At 49.0% G+C, this 18,020-nt stretch overlaps 3 protein-coding genes across 4 annotated transcripts; 1 reads left to right on the plus strand and 2 right to left on the minus strand.

Annotated features, from left to right (window-relative positions):
* Positions 1 to 5,057: 5,057 nt before the first annotated feature.
* On the plus strand, positions 5,058 to 7,544 carry Tssk4 (testis specific serine kinase 4). Its single transcript, XM_051143128.1, has 4 exons — positions 5,058 to 5,574; positions 5,889 to 6,103; positions 6,458 to 6,839; positions 7,227 to 7,544. Exons 1-4 carry the CDS (start codon positions 5,350 to 5,352, stop codon positions 7,410 to 7,412), a joined length of 1,008 nt encoding a protein of 335 aa, XP_050999085.1. The 5' UTR covers positions 5,058 to 5,349; the 3' UTR covers positions 7,413 to 7,544.
* A 2,353-nt stretch (positions 7,545 to 9,897) lies between these two features.
* On the minus strand, positions 9,898 to 14,223 carry Chmp4a (charged multivesicular body protein 4A). Its single transcript, XM_051143369.1, is given in 8 exon segments — positions 9,898 to 9,986; positions 9,989 to 10,061; positions 10,064 to 10,069; positions 10,245 to 10,347; positions 13,592 to 13,726; positions 13,728 to 13,755; positions 13,841 to 13,939; positions 14,214 to 14,223. Coding segments are annotated over 8 exon segments (543 nt in total).
* A 1,811-nt stretch (positions 14,224 to 16,034) lies between these two features.
* On the minus strand, positions 16,035 to 17,325 carry Mdp1 (magnesium dependent phosphatase 1). Of its 2 annotated transcripts, XM_051143141.1 has the most exons (6): positions 17,172 to 17,325; positions 17,003 to 17,063; positions 16,819 to 16,929; positions 16,495 to 16,602; positions 16,319 to 16,404; positions 16,035 to 16,227 (listed from the first exon to the last, which is right to left on the minus strand). In XM_051143141.1, the coding sequence occupies exons 1-6, from the start codon at positions 17,206 to 17,208 to the stop codon at positions 16,136 to 16,138; spliced, it is 495 nt and encodes a 164-aa protein (XP_050999098.1). In that variant the 5' UTR covers positions 17,209 to 17,325; the 3' UTR covers positions 16,035 to 16,135. The 2 variants fall into 2 exon arrangements, with proteins under 2 accessions (XP_050999098.1, XP_050999099.1); XM_051143142.1 differs by lacking the exon at positions 16,319 to 16,404 and having other exon boundaries at positions 16,035 to 16,230; positions 16,552 to 16,602.
* Between the last annotated feature and the right edge of the window lie 695 nt (positions 17,326 to 18,020).

An 18,020-nucleotide genomic window follows, 5' to 3' on the forward strand; every position in this document is an offset into this window, starting at 1 on the left:
AAGTAGGTTTTTGGTGTTTGGTTTGTTTTAACCTGGAATTCCTGCTGACTTCCAGTTCGACGTCTTTCAGTCTCCTCTTTCAGAGTTTCAGAGGTTTACAGGTACGCACCACCTTCCCTCGCTTCCCTCGTTTTGTTCCTGTGTATGTCTGTGTGGGACGTTTGGGCTTCTCCCTAATTTTGCAGGTTCATTTGAAAACTTCCGTCTGGCCCAGCCATTCTGTTGTTGTTGTTTTGGTTTTTTGAGACAGGGTTTCTCCGTGTAGCCTTGGCTGTCCTAGACTCAATTTGTAGACCACGCTGGCCTCGAACTGACAGGGATCCACCCGCCTCTGCCTCCCCTAACCCTGAGTGCTGGGATTAAAGGCGTGCGCCACCCCGCCGGCCCTGGCGCAGCCATTCTGAAGGATTCCCTCTGAGCAGTGACTCTTACTTGGCAACGTGGGAGCAAATGGGAGGAGGCTGACTTAAAGTTTTCCATGCTGGGGGAAGCAACTCCGGAGAGAAATCACAAGCGGCCATTCTTTTACCCACTCCTAGAACTGCCCTTTTCTGATCCGCGCACCCATGGCCCAGAAGCAGTGAGATCCTAGAGTCAGACACAATGGCTTTTGTCCTTTTTGCCCTCCTTGGTGCCCAGCCTGGCCTTGAACTTCGTAGCTGGGACTGCAAGTTCACAAGGCTAACATTACTGGGGCAGAGAGCCCGCGGGCGTGGTGGCTCACGTTGTTAATCCCAGCACTCAGGAGGCAGAGGCAGGCGGATTCTGAGACCCTGTCTCAGAAAACAAAACAAAACAAAAAACCTAAAACATTACCATGGCAGGCAAAACTTGAGTTTTGTAGTTAGAAGTAACTTTTTTTGGGGGGGGGGTGGCCAAGACAGGGTTTCTCTGTGTAGCCTTGGCTGCTCTGGACTCACTTTGTAGACCAGGCTGGCCTCGAACTCACAGTGATCCACCTGCCTCTGCCTCCTGAATGCTGGGATTATAGTCATGTGCCACCGAGCTTGGCAGTTAGGAATAATTTAAGATGCTTTGGAACCGCCGTCTGCTGATGACCTACCCAGTGAAGCCAGAAATCAAAGCTTCTGTTAGTGCCCCTCAAATAGCAAGCTCCCTTGATTGTTTCTTGTACAGACCACATGCCCTTCCTTCCATGGACTACTCCGCGCCCCCCCCACCCCACCCCTCCGTCCCCACCCCCCACCCCACCCCCACCTCCACCATTTTCAGACTGCTTCTGGAAGGATTGTTGAAAACACAGTACCAAGCCGGGCATGGTAGTGCATGCTTTTAATCCCAGCACTTGGGAGGCGGAGGCAGGTGGATCTCTGTGAGTTCGAGGCCAGCCTGGTTTACAAAGGGAGTCCGGGACAGCCAAGGCTAACATGGAGAGGCCCTGTCTCGAAAAGCCAACAAAGAAAAAAAGAAAAAACAGCACCTTGGGAACAGAAGGTGCCCAGCATCAGGTTTTGTTATTGGTTAATTTGGAGGTTTTACTGAGACAGGATCTCTGCAGCCTCATCTGGCCGCAGCCTACAGTGAGCCTCGTGCCTCAGCAGGATCGGAAGGGTGATGGGTCCACTGCGCTGCTTATCCTCCCTGTGTAGACTGCACACCCTGCCGTTCCCTCCTGGCTAGAGAGCTCCACTCTGAACGGATACCAGTTGTCCTGGAAGTCCTTTCCGTGCCTCTCCTTCCAGGTCTGTTTATATCAGTTCATCTCACTGTGTGGGTGGTTTTCATATGTCTCGTTTGTAATTTCAGGCTCCTTTCAAGGATATAATTTATCCCTCTTTTTATCTTAAGAACTTTGCAGGGTTCTTGTATGTACTGGGCAGCGTAAACCGTGTTCCTTGAACACGTTGGTATAGCTTCTATTCGTGATGAGAGATGGAGTTTGCTAACACACTGTCTATCCAGGGCCAGTTAATGTGCACTGATGAGCAGTCCTGGGTATATCTCCTTACTGTGGTGTGCTCTGGGCAATTCTTTAATCTTACTAAGTTGGAGAGCTGAATTCTAGTAGAATTTGGAACTGTGATGCCAGCAGGTGCACACACTCAGTAGGTGGGACTGGCCAAGTCACCTATGGTATAATCATTTATTTTGGAAGATGCTCAGGTTTTGAGACTCTGACTCAAAACAAACAAAAACCACCCGAAGGTTGGGGGTGGTTTGAATGAAACACCGCCACAATGTCTCCAGCATTCAAAATTTTGGTTCCCAATTGGTGGCAGTGTTTGGGGAGGCTTTGGAGATGTGGCTTTGTAGGAGAGTGGTACTAATGGTGCTAGGGGCAGGTTTGATCCTGCCGGCTTCTTGCGTGCAGTGCAAGACATGACCCTCTGGAAACTATAAGTGAAAATAAACTCTTTAAAGTTGCCTTGGTCGTGGTGTTTTATCCCAGCAATAGAAATAAGTAATACAAAGGTGGAAATCATCCAACATCTTCCTGACCTCCACATGCATGTGAACCCCCTCACATACATGTGTAGGTACATAATACACACAAAGAAAAAAACTTAGAATCCTCTTGCCTTTACCTCCTGAGTGCTTGGATGTTCGTTCTTCTTTCTTTCTTTTCTTCTAATTCTTCTTCTTCCTCCTCCTCCTCCTCCTCCTCCTCTTCCTCCTCCTCCTCCTCCTTCTTCTTCTTCTTCTTCATCTTCATCTTCTTTCTCCTCCTCCTCCATTCTAGGCATGTACAAATCATGCCCAAGTTTGCCCCACAAAATCTTTGGGTTTTTTGTTGTTGTTTTTTACTTACATAGCATTCTGTCTGTCAGCAGCCCAGAAGAGGGTACCAAATCTCATTATAGACAGTTATGAGCCACCATGTGGTTGCTGGGAATTCAGGACCTTTGAAAGAACAGCCAGTGCTCTTAATTAACCTCAGAACCATCTTTCCAGCCCCATCCCCACAAAATCTTATAAGAACTATAAACAAACCTTCCTGCCTGTGCTGGCTAGTTGTATGTAAACTTGACACAAGCCAGAGTCATTTGGGAAGAAGGAACCTCAGTTGAGGAAATGCCCCTACCAGATGGACCTGTGGACAAACCTGCAGTGTGTGTTCTGCGTTGATGACTGATATGGCAGGGCCTATTCACTGTGGCTAGTGTAGGCGCTAGGCTGATGGTTCCGGGGCCATAAGGAAGCAGGATGAACAGCAATCGGCAGTATTTCTCTTTGCCTGGAGTTACACAGATGTGTGCTAAACTGGCCTAGAATTGGACCTGGTGGCACAGGCCTGTAATCCTCACTGCTGTGAAGGCCCAGACAGTCAGTCAGTTTATTGCAAGCTTGGTGCCTGCCAGGTCAACTTAGTGAAACTGTCAAAAGAAAAGAAAAAGAAGCTGTTACGTAGCTCGTTGTTTCAGTAGTAAGACATTTGCCTGGCATGTGGGATGCTGTAGATTCAGCCCCTGGCACTTACGGGGGCACTGGGGAGGCCAAGGAGGAAGATCTGGAATTCAAAACTTAAGGTCAGCCTGGGATACAGTGATACCCTTTCTCAAAAAAACAAAACCTCAAACAACCAAACAAAAAGCACATAGCTGTAACAGCAGGAGGATTTTTTTTTTTAAATTTATTTATTGTATATGAGTGCTTTATCTGCAGAAGAGGGCACCAGATCTCATTATAGTTGGTTGTGAGCCACCATGTGGTTGCTGGGAATTGAACTCAGGACCTCTGGAAGAGCAGGTGGTGCTCTTAACCACTGAGCCACGTCTCTAGCCACAACTGTCTTAAATGGAAATAAAAATCAAATTTGTGAGGTTAGCGAGAAGGCTCAGTAAGATGGCTTCCTTTAAAACTGGAGTTCAAAACCCCAGCAGCCATGCAAAAAGCACAGCTGCATGCACTGTTAACCCTGTAATTGGGTGGTAGGGAGGTGGACCCGCATCAAACAGCGAGCTTCCAGTTCATTAGCAGACTGTCTCAAGGCCATAAGGGAGTGAGGCAGGAAGATACCCAGTGTCCTGCTCTGGCCTCTGCATGCGTGGGCACACATGTCCACACGTAAATGCTTCAACTGGAGGGGAGCAGCAGGCTTGCAAGTGCTCAGTTAATTGATGGAGGGTTGTGCTAAGCAGGAACTGCAGTGGGCACAGAGCTGTGAGTGCATCCTTTTAATACATGTGTACGGGCAATTTGTGAGCACAAGAATGTGCCCCCCCCGCCGTGTTCATATGGAACCAGAGCAGGACATGAGCTGCCCTCTACCACTCCTTACACTGCCCCTTTGAGGCAGGGTCTTACGGAAGCCGAAGCTTGCACTTGGGGAGCAGCCTGGCAGTCAGCAATCCCTGGAGATCCTCTTATGTCCACCTTTCTCAGTGCTGGGACTGCACCAGCCTTTTTGTAGGTGCTGGGGCTGAACTCCTGTCTTCATGCGGGCAGAGCAAGAGCTCTTCATTGCTAAGCGATCTCTCTAGAACATCCAAGTGCATTATGAAAGAAAAAATTAGGTTAAAGAGATGGGATTGGGTGATACATTGGATGGTATTTGATGTCTACATTCAGGACAACGCCAAAGTCTGAGCGTAGGAAATAGTTGAGTTTTGGATATGAATTTGAGGTGCAAAGACATGGTCCTGTAATATTTAGTGAGCAAGTAGGCATGATCTTGAACTCCAAGAAGTACCTGTGGTGGAACTGACACGAGGATCCGTCAGAGTGAATGTGGAAACTGAAGCCTTGAGAGTGCGCGAGATCTGTAAGGGAGGATGTGAGGGTCTGAGAAAAGCAAGCCTGTGACAGAATTTTAGGTATCTGAGGAGAAAACAGATGCAAGGGTTGGGGGAATGTGGGTTGATGGTAGAGTGCTGGTCCAGCATACAAAAAGCCTCAATCAGCAGTGAAAACAACAAAAGGAAAAGCTGGAAAGCGCTGATGCTGCAGTGGAAGACGGAAAGGATGGGAAGAAAAGATGGCTATTCCAGGTTCTGTAAAGCAGGATGCAAATCAAGGCTGAGTTCTTGGAGTGTGCTGCAGTACCTCGCAGTCCCGTATGCAGCCTTCCGTGTTGGACTGCAAAGCCCAGAAGCACCTTCATCTCCAGCCTTGTGGCCAATGATGAGTAAAGGTGTATGGAACATGGGGCCTTGGAAGTTCTGTAACTAAGACATGGCAGTAACAACAGCCAAGACAAAAAGAATGTTCCTTTCTTTCCCCTTCTAAGTTCTTAGTGAAGGGTTGAGCCCAGCATCCCAGACTGGTGTGACTAGGTAAACATTAGGAGACTAACTTCACTTGGGTACCCCCCCCCTTCAGAGGCTCAAGGTGGCTTCTTAGTAAACAGAGGCTAAGTATCGAAGCTCCCCACTGTGCAAGCCCAACACCATGGGGAAGGGAGACAACTCGGAAACGACATCAGTTACCCCAGCCTATCGCTCTGTCATGGAGGAGTATGGTTATGAGGTGGGCAAGGTCATTGGCCATGGCTCCTATGGAACTGTATATGAGGCTTACTACACAAAGCAGAAAGTCATGGTGGCTGTGAAGATCATCTCAAAGAAGAAGGCCTCGGATGACTATCTTAACAAGTTCCTACCGCGTGAGATACAGGTCAGAAAGGGAGCTGAAGGATGAACTCAAGCTTCTTAATAAGCTACTTGAGGTATCTTAGGGTTATAACTATAGAAAGGGGTGGATCCAGAAACCTCCAGACCAGAATGGAATGTCAAAATTCTGTGTGTGTATGTATGTATGTATATGTGTGTGTATCCATATATGTCCATCCCCTAAGTTAAGATGCAAAATGGGATTTTCCCAGACACCAGCTGACTCTGTTGCAAAGTTGCTAAGTAGCAATGGGGAGTAGAGGACGGCCAGCCCAGCCGGGGTTCACCAGGTTTGATGGTTCCCTCTTTTGGGATCAGGTAATGAAAGTCTTACGGCACAAGCACCTCATCAACTTCTATCAGGCCATTGAGACCACATCCCGAGTCTACATCGTCCTGGAGCTGGCTCAGGGCGGTGATGTCCTGGAGTGGATCCAGCGATATGGGGCCTGCTCTGAGACCCTTGCTGGCAAGTGGTTCTCCCAGATGGCCTTGGGCATCGCCTACCTGCACAGCAAGGGCATCGTGCACCGGTGAGAACAGTCACCGCACTGGGCTTTGGCGGTCTCAGGGGAGTATCATGCATATTGCCCATTTTCTGCCCTTTTCTCTTGACTTCTCTCAATATCTAGGTCCATTCGTTCACCATATTGTAATCATCTGGTCAAGGACACTTGTATCCACTGTGTGAGAGCACTTTATACACAGTGGTGAACTAGTGGTCCTCAGGTACCAGCCTCTCCCTTTTGGGCTCTGCTCACAACTCCGTGGCTTTGCTTCCGCTTTGCTCCTCACAGACATCTCATCCCCTCCTATCCTGTCCTCGTCTCTAGCCTCTTGACCCCTTTCCTTTCAGCTCCCGGTCTAACACTCAGCCCTCTCCCCAGCCTGACCCCCAGCCTTTCTGCTGCTGGTAGGGACTTAAAGTTGGAGAACCTGTTGCTGGACAAGCGGGAGAACGTGAAGATTTCGGACTTTGGCTTCGCCAAGATGGTGACGTCTAACCAGCCTGTGCGTAGTAGCCCTTCCTACCGCCAAATGAACCTCAGCCAGACCTACTGTGGCAGCTTTGCTTACGCCTGCCCAGAGATCTTGCTAGGCTTGCCCTACAACCCTTTCCTGTCTGACACGTGGAGCATGGGCGTCATCCTCTACACTCTAGTGGTCGCACGGCTGCCTTTTGATGACACCAATCTCAAGAAGCTGCTGAGAGAGACTCAGAAGGAGGTCGCTTTCCCTCCTAACCTCACCGTCTCCCAGGAGTGCAAGGTGCTGGCTCCCCCAGGAGGGCTGAGGCCTTAGGGATGACCCATGGGGAGGGGAAGGAAATACCAATTTTAGACCTCCCAACTCTGCCCCCGCCTCTGGGGGGAGGGGGGAAGGCTTTTCTCATGCCAGAGCCAGCTCGAGCTCCTAGTCAAAGTGGTGGGGAGGACTTAAGAGGGTTAACCACTGAGCTTCAAACTTTCAATGCACTTGATAGCTAGGTTCCAACATAGATCCCTTTAGAGGGGAAGGGATTATGTAGGCACACTTATCTTTTCTTGTAGGGCTCCAGCCTAAACCCAGAGCCCCGCCCCTTTCATCAGAGTTAGGTCCTGCTGTGTGGCACAAGAGGGGCAAGCTCAGCCAAGCCCTCTCTCTCCCCTGCCCTAGAACCTGATCCTCCAGATGCTACGCCAAGCTACCAAGCGTGCCACCATCCTGGATGTCCTCAAGGACCCCTGGATGCTCAAGTTTGAGCCTGAACAACCCACACATGAAATCAGGCTGCTAGAGGCCATGAGTCAGCCCACCACCAGCACTACTAGTCAGCACCAATCCTTGGAAATCACAACTTGAAAGTGGCTGAGGCAGGAAGCTAAGGAGAAAAGCAGGAGGGTCTGGGGGGAAATCTTTTATATAAAAATAAATCTGTTTCATCATATAGGGTCAAAGACATTTTTTCCTCAAGAGAGTCTTTTTTGTTTGGTTTGGTTTCTGAGACAGGGTTTCTCTGTGTAGCCCTGGCTATCCTGAAACTAGCTTTGTAGACCAGGCTGGCCTCGAAGTCAGAGACCACCTGCCTCTGCCTCCTGAGTGCTGGGATTAAAGGCGTGCGCCAGCACTGCCTGCTTCTTCAAGACAGTCTTAGTGGAGAACACTACTGAGGGGTGGATTTCCACCAAAGCCTGTGAGCTGCACACGTGTGAAAGCTTTACTATGCCAACTAACTTCAAGGCTCTTGTTTTACGTTTTTGTTCTCTAATGCCCTAGCGCGTGCCACCATCCTGCATGGGGGTGGGGTGGGGGCTTGGCGGTTCTGTTTTGGCTCTGGCGCTCCCATTTACAGTTCAAAGCAACAGCATGGTTCTTTCTGTTCTGTGTTTGCACCCAGTTTGGGTAAAAGTTTTAACTAGAACGAGCTGTTAACCAAAGGGAGTGGGACAGGCCTGGTCTCTCGATGTGCACGCTGTCTGCTGACACTTCACACAGAGGTGCAGATGTGCACGCCGCCTGCTGACACTTCACACAGGTGCAGATGTGCACGCAAGCACTTCACACAGAGGTGCAGATGTGCACGCTGCCTGCTGATGCTTCACACAGAGGTGCAGATGTGCACACTGTCTGCTGACACTTCACACAGAGGTGCTAGGGTCCAGTTAGTACAAGGGCACCCTTTCTCTCCTGTATCACACTAACCTCTTCTGGAAGACTGCCAGGGAGCCGGGGCTCCTTAAACAATGCCTCCTACTTACTGAAGTAACAGAGTTTCAGCCAAGCCTTGGAGTGAACCCTGAGTTCTGAATAAGGAAAGCTGCTCACCCCTGCAAATGAAAAATGGGGCTACCTTGTTAGGGGTATGGCTGCTCCAAAGCAAAAAGAAAGGCTCAGATTGTCTCCTCGAGATTTGATCTCTTTTCCCTCCCCTCCTACCTTTCCTCTTTCCCCATCCCCCTTACCCCTCCTTCACGTATCCTAGAACCCCTCTGTAGCTCAGACTAGGCTAAAACTCATCCTCCTGCCTTAGCCTCCAGAGTACTGGGATTACAGGCATGTGTCACCATGTTGGACTATCAGCATGTTTGTAAGACAAATAACCCTTCCTTCCTGTGTGTTGCACATGGTTCCTTCCTTCCTTCCTGTGTGTCACACATGGTTCCTTCCTTCCTTCCTGTGTGTTGCACATGGTTCCTTCCTTCCTTCCTTCCTTCCTTCCTGTGTGTCACACATGGTATACCCTGGCTGTACAGCTCTGGTGGTTTGAACTCATAGCGTTCCTCCTGCCTCTGCCTCTGTGGGTGCTGGGATTAAAAGCATGTGCCACACCTGGTATTGATGACCACTTCTTAACCTTAGCACTAGGCAACTCTGTGACAAATCAAATTGAAAGGTAAAAATGCCCAGAACATAGTCTGAGAGATTGTAAATGGCCAGTCACCTTTTTTTTTGCCCCCCCCATCTCTCCTAGCCCCACAAGACAGAGTTTTTGTAGCTCTGGCTGTTTCAGAACTTTATTTATAGACTATGCTGGCCTCAAACTCAGAGATCTGCCTGCCAGTACCTCCCAAGTGCTGGATTAGAGGCGTGTGCCACCACTGCCCAGTGCCATTTGTTCTCACGCACACACATTTCATTATTTTTTACTACTTAAAACAGCTCTCAGGACCAGGAAGAAGAACTCAGGTATAGACAAGACATATAGACACTAGGGATCCACGTACCCAGAGGACAAAAAAGGTCTTCCGCTACCAAAAAGAAGGGCAGCCAAGGCCTCCTTCCGTAGCATGAGCATTCTTCAAAGCTCAGTCAAGGCTGAGGGGGGGGGGGTCGGAGAGGCGGGCGGGGATGGGGGCAGACACAGACAGTTACACTGCCAACTCAGCAGGAACTCACAAAAGCCTTTAGCTGTCAGTATTCGGCACTTAAGGTGGAAAGATAACCCAAACTTCTCAGGACACCCACCCAACCTGCCAACGTTTTTTCATGCCTCCATCCTTTCTGGAAGCTTCCGGGACACCTATAGCCTGACTTGTCTCCCCGGCAAAAAGCTCTGCTCCTTCAGCGTGGCCTCGCTCATTCCCACAGCACCCAGGATCCAGAGGGAAAACAAACAAAACAGGGCTTTTCCTGGCATTTGCAGCCCAAGATGAGGGCGCAGCTTGCTGAGCGGCTCGCAATCCTCTGCTCCCTTCCAGTCAGATGCTGTCAGTCAGCAACTTGTGCAGCAGCAGCAGCAGCAGCAGCAGCAGCAGCAGCAGCAGCAGCAACAGCTTCTGCTGCCGGATCCTCGGTGACAAGCCAGATAGCACAGACAGCAGAAGACAGTAACCTTACCCCGTGTCGCTCACCCTCTCAAGTCTTTCACAGAGCTCTGGGTACCTGGCCCTGCTGGCAGGTGTGTGTGCAGTACACTCGGCGAGCCGACTGGGCTGCTTCCTTCTTATTGCCTACACTTAACAGCTCCTGTGTTAACTCCTCTTGCTCCCGTTCCTTGACATCTTGCAGGAAAATTCATCCTGGATGCAGAATGACAAGATTGGCCAAGACAAAGACAAAAAAAAAAAAAAAAAAAAAAGTCCCCATAAAGCCCAGTTTTGAAGTTCTCTCCCAAATTTGTTCCAGTAACCTCTCCTTTCCTTCTAAGCAGTCCCATGCTTTTTCCAATAGCCTCTGATCCCTCACCCCAGTCACCTCATCCTCAACACCTCCAAAACCCATAGGGTGAGAAACGGCATCTGAGATCTCATCTTGTTCTGTGATGTCAGTTGTCAGCTCCTCGACCCTGTCAAGGTCACTAAGAACAAGATACATAGCCAGGCAATCAGATGGCACCCTTCCCTCCACCTCCCCTCCTCCCCCCCCCCCCCGCAAGCCCCTATTTATCACTGGCTTTCTCTATGAAGCCTTTCTATCACATGGCCTTATGTTGGACTTTATACTTCCTACCATAAAGGAGCTTTATGAAGAAAGCAATGCGGTTTCTAATCTCAAAACCATGACGTATACAAACTTTAGAAAGTCAAGTTGCTAAGAGCACTTGCTGTTCCTCCAGAGGACCTGAGTTCAGTTCCCAGCACCCACATCAGGCAGCTCACACTGTAACTTCAGCTTTAGGGATCCAATGCCCTCCTCTGATTTCTGTGGATATCCACACGCATGTGGCATAAACACACATAGACATATACACATACACATAAGAAAAACCTAAAAGCAAACAAAAGCTAAGAAGACAGAATCTGACAGATCTCTGTGAGTTTGAGGCCAGCCTGGTCTACATGGGAAGTTCTGGGTTAGCTAGGGCTACATAGTCCCTGTCTCAAAAAACAAACAAACAAAACCACCACACAGAAAACAAAACCAAAGCCCAGTGGTGGTAGTGCACACCTTTAATCCCAGCACTCAGGAGGCAGAGGTAGGTGGGTCTCTGTGAGTTCGAGGCCAGCCTGGTGAACAGTGTGAGTTCCAGGACAGCCAGGGCTACACAGAGAAACCCTGCCTCAAAAAAAAAAAAAAAAAAAAAGAAGAAGAAAACCAACAACAACAACAAAACCAAAAAGAACAAACAGAAAACAAAACAAGAAACAACAATAAAAATAAAGCCAAAAAGGAAATAAAGAGTCTTGCAACAGAGCCAGCACCCACAGCTGTCAACCCACAATCTCCCACTGTGGGGCTTTAGTGGGTAGAGGTCGCTAGTTCACCCCTCTTCAGAAAAGCCTGTTTACCTGCGAGCAGGAAGAGGAAGCACTCCCTCCTGTCTCCAGAAAGCGACCACAAAATCCCATTTGGTGAAAGGGTGTGACTAACCTGGTTCCTTTAGATAAAACCCTTCAGAGCTTCCTCTGAGTTAACAAGAGGCCCTGGAGAAAGGAGATAGCCCCAGTCAGCACCTTCATTTTACAACCCAGAGTTTAAAAATGGGGGGGGGGGGGGGTTAGTTCTTTATCTCTGTTCTCCAGGCCCCAAGCCTTTTGTCCTTTTCTCCGTTTTCCTAGGCTTTTCTTTTCTTAAAAATGTTTTTAATTGGGGCTGGAAAGATGGCTCAGAGGTTAAAAGCACAGTCAGCTCTTCCAAAGGTCAATTCCCAGCAACCACATGGTGGCTCACAACCACCTGTAATGCGATCTGGTGCCTTCTTGTGGTGGGCAGGCACACATGTGGGCAGAATACTGTATAAATAATTTTTTAAATTTTTAAAAAACAAAAAGTTTTTAATAGCCGGGCATGGTGGCTACACACCTTTAACCTCAGTACTCGGAAGGCAGAGGCAGGCAGATCTCTGAGTTCGAGGCCAGCCTGGTCTACAAAGAGAGTCCCGGACAGCCAGGGCTACACAGAGAAACCCTGTCTCGAAAAACAACAACAACAAAAGGTTTTAATGATATCATTCCCCCTCCTTTTTTTCCTCCAACCCCCACCCCCAGCTATGCTCTCTTGAACCCCTCCCATATTCTCCACTCTCAAGTTGATAGCCTCTTTTTCTCTGATGATATTTGGTACATACATACATGCACGCAAGCTCACACATGCACACACAAGTACATATAAATAGAACCTTCTGAGTCTGTTTTTCGTGTGTGTGTGTGTGTGTGTGTGTGTGTGTGTGTGTGTGTGTGTGTTTTCAAGACTGACCACCCTACATTGAACAACTGAGCCCCAAGCTGGGTGCTTATCCCTGGAAGAGGTTAATTCTTTTTCCCAGCAGTCAATAGTCTACTGTAGTTCTTTGTTTAGGGGTGGGGTCCCATGGCACTTTGCCCTTCCACATGAACACGCCCACTGACATTGTTGGTGTTCTAGCCTTTTTCATGCAGACATTTCTAGGAGAGACTCTTTCACAGCAGACTTCCTGGTGGTGTGGCTCCTGCAGTCTTTCTGTCCCCTCTTCATGGTATTCTAGCTCTGCAGTCTGTTGATCTGGAGTCCAGCAGCAAGTCCCAGCATCTGTCCCCATCCTCTGCTGAGTGGAGACTCTCAGAGGACATGTGTGTTGGGCTAATATCCACTTAGAAGTGAGTATATACCACCCAGGCTTTTCTCTCTCTTCTTTTGTCAGCTTAGCTAGGACTCTCGCCTCTAGACTGAATGTATGAGACTTGGTACACGAATTAAAACCTAGTTCTTGTTACATCTCGATGGTTATCCCATCCCTTGTATCCTCCCATTTCTCCCTCCCTCCCATTTCCCCCTTACTCCCCTCCCCTATGACTGTTCCTGAGGGGGATTTCCTCCCCCTGTATATGCTCATAGGGTATCAAGTCTCTTCTTGGTAACCTGTTAACCTTCCTCTGAGTGCCACCAGGTAACAAGAATAAATTAATAAAAAATTTTTTAAAAAAAGGAAAAAAAATCAATAATAAACACAAAAAGTATCTAGAAAAAAAATAATAAAACCTAGTTCTTTTGTCTTCTGGCTGTCTTATTCTGGCAAAGCGAGCTGAGCTACCCTGTGCTCCCTTCCCCTGAAGCAGCAGAGGGTCCTCCCCCAGAGTGCGCGAGAACCTGGCTCTCGTCAGAGAATGCACAGGTGCCCACACCCCCCAACCCCCACCCCTGTTCCATTCTCAGCCCTCTGTGCAACTGGATCTTGGAACAATCCTTCACCCAGAGCTTGGAGGGTTGGAAGCAGGCACACTTGGCTAGCTTCTCAGGGATGTCAAAAGGCTGAGAGAAAACACCTTTAGTTACATAATTCAACAACCTGTAACTGCAGTTCCAGGGGATCCAATACCCTCATCCGGCCTCTTCTGCACTCATGTACACGTACCCACCCCAGCTAGAGAGATGGCTTAGTGGGTAAAGGCACTGACTGCTCTTCCAGAGGACCCAGGTTCAAATCCCAGCACCCACATGGCAGCTTACAACTCTCTGTAACTCCAAGATCTGACCCACTCACATGTCTATACATAGTCTTATGTGCAGACAAACAGCAATGCACACAAAATAAAGGTATACAAGTTTTAAAAATTAAGTTCAAAGAATTGACACGAGCCACCCTCCCTGGTGCCCAGGTATCCTTATCTCTTCCCCATACCCACATGTCCTGGTAGGTTTTCTTGATGCCTTGGGCAGCAAGCCCCATAGCACAAAGCACTTCTGCCTCGGTGGTGGCATTCTCAATGGCTGCTGGATGGACCTCAAGGATGGCTAAGGACCTGTCGGTATGTGCAGCTGCGCTTTCTCCGAAGAGCCTGCAGAGTGGCTGATCCAGCCCACCCCTGAGCATCAGAGTCAGAAGCCCCTGACGGCCCTGTGCACCCTCCTCAGCAGCCCCTGTCTCTCGTTACTTTGCTTTTCCCTGGCCCCATGCTTTTGGGCTGTTTGTAGCTCTTCTGTCTCCTTTAGTTTCTGTATTGCTTCTTTAGGAGTTAGACCTTTCTCTTTTTCTTTTAAGAGTTCAATAAAGCTGGGTGGTAGTGGTGGCGGTGGCGGCGCAGCCCTTTATCCCAGCACTTGGGAGGCAGAGCACAGCCTCTGAATTCGAAGCCAGCCTTGTGTACAGAGAGAGTTCCAGGACAGCCAGGGCTATACAAATCCTGCCTCAGAAAAAAGCCAAACCAAACAAACAAGCAAGAGTCCAATGGAGCAGACCCATATTGTGTGAAAGTAAAGCACTGGCCACTAGTCGCTCAGCACAAAGCATATGCTAGATATTTCTACCACTGCTCATCTCTGCGTGATTCTCTACAGCGAATGTGCTGGTGTCCCTCGGCAAATATAAACAAACACAGAGATGTAGACGTGTTTGTCTTTTTTTAAAAATTTAATTTAATTTTATTTTATGTGCATTGGTATGGGGGCAAGGGTGTCAGATCCTTTGGAACTGGAATTACAGACAGTTGTGAGCTGCCATGTGGCTGCTGGGAATTGAACCCGGGTCCTTTGGAAGAGCAGACAGTGCCATCTCTCCAGCCCCGACATGTTTGTCTAAAGTTGTAACTAGTAGGTTGAGAAGATTAAGTAGGAATCAAAGCATCGTGCTGGGCAGGGGGCACACACCTATAATCCCAGAATTTGGAAGGCTGCCGGAGGAGGGCGGCTGCAGGTTTGAGGTCAGCCAAGACTATTTGTAGCAAGACCCTTTCAAACAAACAAAATCAAACAAGAGCAAGCCGACTCAAAGGCCGTATTTGTTCTCTTGCTCTTCTAAGCTTCACTTCAAGTCCCATTTGGTGACCATTTGCCCCATTTGCTGTCTTGGGGGATGTCAAAGGTCCTGCTCTGCATGATCAAACTAAAGGAAGTTCAAGGGACAGGGGTGCAGGGAAGACAATGTGACTTTAATTTCTTCTTCCATCATCTATAGTCGAATGATAACTTTTGCAGATAAAAGCCTGGAGGCCTCTACTGGCTTAAAACGCTCCCATACTCTGCAAACATGCTTCTGGAACACAGACGGTCCTTCATGATCTGTTTACTTCTCCGTCGATGCATCTACATCTTGTCCTTTTTTATACCTCTGACATCCCACAAACGCAGAAGGGCCAGAAGTTCTGTTTTCACCAAACTATTGTATTCCTGCTTGTTTCTTGAAGGAACCTTTCCAGAGTCACCTCAGTGACACACCTGGCAAATGGTTAGCCTTTTGAAAACGGTGTTGGGCGCCTCACTTAGTTGCCACACTATACTGCCAATGACTTTTGGGCGACAACCCACATCTCCAGATACGAGCTTAAAGAAGATTCTTTCTTCACTTTAGACCTTTTTTATTCATACAAAGTAAGTTACAATATTTTAGGAAAGACTAGATGCCGCCACACAGAAACCAATCCCCTCAAGCCTGTGCCCAGGAGCTAACAATTGCCACATCTCACCTTCGATTCATTCAAGGCACGGTGGTTGCACAAGGTTGTGGCACCATGGAGGACGTGGCCTTCGGGCCGGCCTGTCTCCTGAGCCTCTTCCTGCCCGGCGCCATGGTGTTCCCATTGCCTTCTGGCCAGCAGCCCCCGGTGGCCCGGTGTCTCCCGAGCTCACCTCTCCTGAGGAACCCACTCTGTCGCCTCACTTCTCCCGCCTCCGCCCCTCTGCTTGCCCGCCTTCCTCTGCGACCATCATCAGTCTGAGACCGGCCTTGGCTAATCCCTCCAGGGAATAGTTGTGACATCATCAACAGGTGCGACTAAAACCACCGCGGGACTGAGCCCTGCGCTCGGGTTGGTTTACTTCTCAAAGTGGGGGCGTTATTCCCTACTAAAAAAAAAAAAAAAAAAAAAAAAAAAAAAAAAAAGCCCGGCCCCAACCTTGTTCCTAAATAGTATTAGCTTTTATTCCTTACACGGAGTGCGCAGTGTTTTCGCACCCCATTATGTGAAGCAGTTGGAAGGACACTCGGGATGGGTTCCAACGTGAGCGAACGACCTGATGCCATCTAATCCTTTACACTCTGATCAGGACACCTTAGGGTAGCCAACCCCCACGTTACACGTTAGGAAAATGGAAACAGCCCATACTGCAGGTAAAACCCTCTTCTTGACTGCCACACACGTCCACTTTAAATAATTACAAATGTACCTGACAAGGCTTTCTTGATTTCTTTTCAGCTTTATACCTCAGATGAGGCTTATCCACAGGGTTGGACTTCAGGATCCAACTTGGGCTTTGGCAAAAGTCTCTAATCCTTGAGCTAACATTTGAAGACTCATTCCATTCCGGGTGTGAATGCAGGTAACACCTGCAACAAAATAAGTCACATTTTACCAAGCGTTCAAGATTTCTCACCACTCTCATCTGCCTCCTCCTCACCCCCTCCGGCAACACAGTACCAAGTCGGGCAACATCTGTGATGTTCCGCCTCTCATCATCAAAGAAGACCATCTGAGAGAAAGGGACTCCAGTCTTGTGGTGCAACCTGTGAAAGACGGGGCGCGGGGTAACCCAGTTGCCAAGGTGACCGCTTATTCGCTACTTCTCCTGCTCCCACGCTTGGCTGTCTGCCTACCTCTCAAAGTGTGTGACTTTGTTGCCTGGATAGATTTCCCGATGAGCAAAGTATTTGACAAGGTCAAAGAGCTCCAGCAGTTGGTTGGCCCCTTGTACCGCACCTGTCCTAATCAATCAATCAATAAGTACGAGGGGGGGAGGGAAGGAGGGAGAGAGAGAGAGAGAGAGAGAGAGAGAGAGAGAGAGAGAGAGAGAGAGAGAGAGAGAGAGAGAGAGAGAACATTTGTACATTTGCACCTCCTGTACCCGGGGGGGGGGGGGGGTTACACGAAATCTCTTTCCGCCTGGCGGTGAGTTAGCAGGACTCTGTCACTTTTCTCACCGTGAAGCAGCAGCAATGGGCACGCCAAGGCTCAGCAATCGTTCCAAGACATCGGGCACCTCCGGGTACAATCGGATGCTCTTGCCCCGTATATCTTGTACCGTTCCATCTCTGGAGTGGATGACGACATAACGCTCAGCTCCCGCAAGGTCCTCCCTGGCCCCATACCTTCCTATTGTCTCACCTCTTCTTGCGGAACGGGGGATTTACGTGTGTTTCAACCCAGAAAGGCCAGAGCGTGTAATCTGCGAGAGGAAGGAGGGAGAAGGTTCAACCTGGCGGAGCGCGGACACAGCCTCCGCGGGGAGCCGAGGAGGGAAGCGTTTTACTAGACAATCCCTGCCGTTCCTCACCCAGATCAAACACCACAAGCTCTGGCAGCCGCGTCATGATCCACCCGGAAACCCCAACTTGCCGCTGAGCGAACCCCAACTCTATGGTGTCCTGGTGGGCGGCCGGCGAGCCGCGGAGAGCCGGCGACGCTCTGGTGACTAGAGCGTCGCTTAGTCGGACTGCGGAAGGGCGCCTACGGAGGCTCTGTGCGGAGATTTACCGGCCGTGGGTGACCACACCTTTCTCCAAGGAACCCGCCACCACTTCCCGACACCACCCAGCTCACCACTTTCCTTTCCTTTTTAAAAAAAAAAAAGATTCATTTATTTATTATTTATACTGTATTCGGTTTGTATGTACCCCTGCAGGCCAGAAGAGGGCCTCATTAATAGATGGTTGTGAGCCACCATGTGGTTGCTGGGAATTGAACTCAAGACTTTTGGAAGAGCAGGTGGCGCTCTTAACCACTGAGCCATCTCTCCAGCCCCCACCCAGCTCACCACTTTTAACCAGAGAAGGGACGGAGACTTTCTTTTTGCACCCCTTTCTTGGAATTGAAACTTCATCTTGTCAGTTTATTATTTTGTGCTCATCTTGTATTCACAATCAGCATCTTGATAGTATAAAAACCAGCCTTCATTGACAGTGAAAGCAGAAAGAATGTAATTTCTGCACCCCGCAACAACGAGTGCTTTAACACAGCTCCACAGGAGACCTAGCCCGGGGTTATGTATACCTAGGAGTTGAGATCAGCACAGACGATGAAAATCTAGTCTCAGAGTGAGTTCTGGGGCTACACAAAGCAACCCTGTCTTGAAAAAACAAAGAAAGGAAGGAAGAAAGAGAAAGAAGAGAAAGAAAGAAAAGAA

The sequence above is a fragment of the Acomys russatus genome, chromosome 3, assembly GCF_903995435.1.
Source record: "Acomys russatus chromosome 3, mAcoRus1.1, whole genome shotgun sequence".
Classification (NCBI taxonomy): Eukaryota; Metazoa; Chordata; class Mammalia; order Rodentia; family Muridae; genus Acomys; species Acomys russatus.

What these genes read in the sequence shown, in the direction of transcription:
- Tssk4 (XM_051143128.1), top strand. Translation starts at nt 5,350, where the DNA reads ATGGGGAAGGGAGACAACTCGGAAACGACATCAGTTACCCCAGCCTAT. An exon ending in TCCTACCGCGTGAGATACAG is followed by an intron (nt 5,575 to 5,888) that starts GTCAGAAAGGGA and finishes TTTTGGGATCAG; the next exon opens with GTAATGAAAGTCTTACGGCA. An exon ending in CCGTCTCCCAGGAGTGCAAG is followed by an intron (nt 6,840 to 7,226) that starts GTGCTGGCTCCC and finishes CCCCTGCCCTAG; the next exon opens with AACCTGATCCTCCAGATGCT.
- Mdp1 (XM_051143141.1), bottom strand. Translation starts at nt 17,208, where the DNA reads ATGACGCGGCTGCCAGAGCTTGTGGTGTTTGATCTGG. An exon ending in GCTTGTGGTGTTTGATCTGG is followed by an intron (nt 17,064 to 17,171) that starts GTGAGGAACGGC and finishes TTCCTCTCGCAG; the next exon opens with ATTACACGCTCTGGCCTTTC. An exon ending in CCCATTGCTGCTGCTTCACG is followed by an intron (nt 16,603 to 16,818) that starts GTGAGAAAAGTG and finishes TTGATTGATTAG; the next exon opens with GACAGGTGCGGTACAAGGGG.